We start from the raw sequence: 4,724 nt of genomic DNA, 5'->3' as shown, positions 1-4,724 counted from the left end.
CTCCAGCATACTATCAAGTATTAGCATTGTAATACATTCTGTGGTATCAAACGAGATTCGCAGCTATATAATTAGTGTTGAGAGCGTTCAGAAAGACGTGGGGTAATTCCGAAAAACGCAGACTTCATGTTCGAGACATTTTGTAAACAGTGTTCACAGACCGTGGTTTAACGTCGCATGCAACAGCCAAGTCTGTGGGGCATCGGGATTGAACCTCGAACCCGTGGATTGTAAAGCGGAATGTGAGAACAAGACCACGGATCCTCTTGACCATTGAAATGCATTCGGAAACATGTACATAATTGTATCAATCGTTATTTTTGTTTGCGCAAGTCCCAATATGTCATAAAATAGTCATAAAATAGTTATTCCATGACACCAATGTGATGCATTACATGCATGCATGTAATAAATTGTGTGATTTAAGACTTGCCTTTATGACCTACGAACCTTACAACTATTATATCGTCCAGGTCGAAGATGTAAAATAAAAAAAAAACTATTGTATAATATGAACAATCCTTAATGCACGATAGGCTGCAAAAATGTTTTTCGCCCATACTATTTATATCAATAAATGATGGAAATAATCTTTATGAAAAGGAATATGGCAACACAAAACCACTTGTTTTAAATTGCTCATCAAATGTTTCATCCACGAGGAGAACAAAAAAACACCGATTTTAAATAGAAAAGACATATGGCGTCACATGGCAACGTTGCACGTGAAAGCACACGTCACCTGTTGAAAGGGGCGGGGCGAATCACTGGCAGCCATGGCCGTGTCCCCCGTTCTGATGGGAGTCCGGATGTACCTGAAAGCACACGCCGCAGTGCGTATAATGTATAGAAAATACAATGTTAGTGCTGAATTCAGTAATGTGAAAATTTAGCATTTTTCCTGAATTGTCATTTGATGACATACTTTATTAAAGGAGTTCATAACAGTATGGCATGTAATGGCAACGCGTGTTAGATGCTCTAATCACTTACTTTGAAAGGACAAACACTTTACACATATTTCACATTCTAATACATGTTAAAGTTGCCAACTGATCTATTGTGATTTTATGTTTTCCAAACACAAGTCAGTTGGTTAGGGTCGTCAAAACAGAAGCCGGTGAAAACTTTCTGAATGCTGTTGAATACTCTTTTTATAAAAGTACAATACTTTGAAGTAACAGATATATACGAGAAACAAGTCGTAGCTAAGTTCATCGAAAAAACAACAACAATTGTTCAGATCATATCTGAATCAAGCAGACACCGAATTGTCGTTGACTCGTTGTCTTTATGCCAATATACAATTCCTTGTCGTTATGGAGGTCTGCTGCTGTTTAAAATCGCATCAGCACACCTTGTTGACTACTTATTCGTGCACATCACAAATAACTCCAAAATGTTTTAATGGTATGAATGAATAAAAGCATGATTAAGAAATACAATGTCATAGTATTGTTATAAATCGCAACATAAACAACCTGTTGGAATAAATTGCTATGCGTAGCAATCAAAATTAGGCAATGTGTGCCAAAAGCGCTGTTTAAATAGATCCGCAGTGCGGTAAAACACAGTTAAAGAGCTACGGGCGAAGTGCTTGCATTATGACTTAAAGTATTCGTGTATCATTTATATGAGCCGCGCTCTGTGAAAAGGGAGTTTATTGCATGTGCGTAAAGTGTCGTCCCAGATTAGCCTGTGCAGTCCGCACATGCTAATCTGAGACGACACTTTCCGCCTAAACTTGATTTTTACTAAGAAGTGACTTTATTGAAACGAAACATATTATAAAGGCGAAAAGTGTCGTCCTTGACTAGCCTGTGCGGACTGCACAGTATAATCTTGGTCGACACATTACGCACATGCATTAAACCCATTTTCACAAAGCACGGCCCATATATATAATTGATCCTTGTTAAGTACTTACTGCGTGCAAGAATGCCTTGAACTCAGCTGGCTGGACCTGCCCGTCAGCTGGAATACAGTAAAGCGTAGATACATTTACATATCAACACATATTTTGCAAAATAATTTGCAGATACGCACATTTATCGGATGTACATGTTTTGATTGTTGTCTATTGATTGCTTTTTTACCATTCATTCAAAGAATGGATCACGTTTTTTACTAAAAGTTTGAAGGTGTGACTATGTGACTGACAGGCCTAAGGACGGACGGACTGACAGATGGACAGATGAACGGACGTAAGTGACAGTCGTGTGAAGGAACACACACGCACATACAGAGAAACACGTATTCATACTCGGCTGACTATGTTTGTTTTTTAATGTGTGACTTTGTGACTGACATGCATAAGGTGGAAAGACTGATAGACGGACAGATGAATACACGAACGGACAGATGGGACAGAAAGATGAACAAAAATACACACATTCAGAGAAACGCGTATACATACTGGGATGGTTATCGTAGGTCACGATTTGCACGGCTATGTCCAGCAGGCACAGATGCTCGTCGCCATTTTGATCGAGATTCGAGAAGAACCTATGCGCAGTGTCGTGGTGGTCGTGATAGTGTGCCACCCAATACGTCGTGAACGCGTGGAACGTCAGACAAGATGCGTCTGTAACGAGACACGGGGCGCGTTTAACCCATTTATGCCGAGTGGACTCTCACATTCTAAATTGGATCAATTCATTTCCAAAATTAGGGATGTCTAGTATATTTATTTCTTTATTTAGAATATTTCTTATAGAAATTCCTTTAAGAAAACAGCGCAGACCCTGATGGGGTCTATAGAAAACAGCGCAGACCCTGATGGGGTCTACGCTGTTTGCCAAGGCCTTTTTTTCTAGACGCTAGGCATTAATGGGTTAATTAAAAAACATCAGCAGCAACTGCAGTGACAGCATCAACATCACTAGCGATAGTCACAACAACCATTATAGTCATAAACAGCATCTTTTTCATCATCACAAATGAACACCATCATCGTCGTCGTTTTCGTCATCCTTGTCATCATCATCATCTTCGTCTTCGTCGTCTTCTTCTCGTCTTCTTCATCATCACGATGACCATTGTCAGTATCGTCATCATAAATTAATATTTTATCTTTATAAAACAACTTCATGCTAACAAACACGTAACAGGCAGATACATATGTGTCGTGATCTGAGAAAAACTGGGCTTAATGCTTGTGCATAGTGTCGTCCCAGATTAGCCTATGCAGTCCGCACAGGCTAATCAGGGACGACACTTTCCGCCTTAATTGGATTTTTGCTAAGAAGAGACTTCATTTAAACTCGATTTTCGGTAAGGAGGGACTTCCTTGAAACTAAAAATACCATAAAAGCGGAAAGTTTCGTCCTTGATTAGCCTGTGCGTACTGCACAGGCTAATGTGGGACGACACTTTACGCACATGCATTAAGCCCAGATTTCTCAGAACGCGGCTCATATATTCAACAGGCCTACGTACTGTTGACTCCCCATGTCAAGATCTCGTCCGTCAACTCGGACATCTGGAGCACACCGTCCTTGTTGTGGTCCGTCTCCAGGAGGATCTGGTCCGCTATCTGATCCACGGTCCAGCACATCGTGTTGGCGCTGAAAAAAGATCGCATGAGCATCGTTCAGGGGAAATTGGGCTCTATGCACGTGCTTTAAGTGTCGTCCAAGATTAGCCTGTGCAGTCCGCATAAGCATTGAGACCCGATTTCACAGAGCGAGCTCCTTGGAATTGTAAACTACAAATATTTCGATTCACGTTAAAATATCATTCGTTTTAATAAAATACAACGACGTTTATTTCAGTGAATACTATTTAAATTAAAGTAAAAATGTGATTTTTCCTTTTTGTACATGTCCTTATATGTGCAGCATGTTATACATATAATGCTGTTAATCGTGACATGCAAATGGAATATGCATTTTGCTGTACATATCGTAATAACTTATTTAATCCTTCTAGTCTTATGCACTATCGTATGACGCTGACGAGAAACGATAATAAACAACGTGTGACACGACATATTGTATTGTAAGACGAGATCACGCACTGACACAGTACACCTTAACACAAACTCTCCCGGAAAATAGCATGCCCGCCACGTGCTTTGCATGGTTATCGTGCCTCGCTTTTTGTCACGTTTCTTTAATAAACGAAAAAAACATATTGTACGACTTACCAGTATGCCACACAAAAACAGGATGCCACAAGCAATAGGTACTTCATGTTGGTCGTTCTAAAATAAAATAAGTCTCTGATGGAATACATTCGACTTTGTAATTTAAGCATAATCTGTATGTTACGATCGTTTTGACGTTAAATAATTATAATTGATATGAACAAACATGCGCAAAGCTGACATACGTGTCTGCAATGACTGTAAAACAACTTTAACGAAAGATGAACATTCCATTAAAATTCGTTTTGAAAATAAATATGAAATTGTTAATGTTTTATTATAACCCCAGACAAAAGAAGCTATTTCTCTAGATCCTCATTAGAAAGACTGTGTGTGTAAGCATCATAACCCCTTCATATCCTCGGAAATGTCTGAGTTTCATTGCATAATATCAACTGTACATTTTTAATCATCGTAAACCTCTTGCGCGCACATCAACTTACCTTTTATATCAGACTGCGTGTTGTTCTCTCGAAGGTTCGACGATGACTGTTGCTCAATCTCAAATCACCGGCTATCTAGAAGACACGGATTGCTCCATACATAGAAATTCCATGTCTAATCTTATCACATAATT

At 39.3% G+C, this 4,724-nt stretch overlaps 1 protein-coding gene across 1 annotated transcript; it reads right to left on the bottom strand.

The window, feature by feature from the left end:
- Positions 1-625: 625 nt before the first annotated feature.
- LOC127874411 (uncharacterized) lies at positions 626-4,700 on the bottom strand. The gene is made up of 6 exons (XM_052418722.1): positions 4,591-4,700; positions 4,148-4,204; positions 3,439-3,566; positions 2,417-2,584; positions 1,928-1,974; positions 626-815 (listed from the first exon to the last, which is right to left on the bottom strand). The coding sequence occupies exons 2-6, from the start codon at positions 4,192-4,194 to the stop codon at positions 765-767; spliced, it is 441 nt and encodes a 146-aa protein (XP_052274682.1). The 5' UTR covers positions 4,195-4,204; positions 4,591-4,700; the 3' UTR covers positions 626-764.
- Positions 4,701-4,724: the final 24 nt, after the last annotated feature.

Source organism: Dreissena polymorpha, chromosome 3 (genome assembly GCF_020536995.1).
Source record: "Dreissena polymorpha isolate Duluth1 chromosome 3, UMN_Dpol_1.0, whole genome shotgun sequence".
In the NCBI taxonomy this organism is placed as follows: domain Eukaryota; kingdom Metazoa; phylum Mollusca; class Bivalvia; order Myida; family Dreissenidae; genus Dreissena; species Dreissena polymorpha.
Note: the sequence above shows the minus strand (reverse complement) of the source record. Positions and strands in the feature narration are given on the sequence as shown.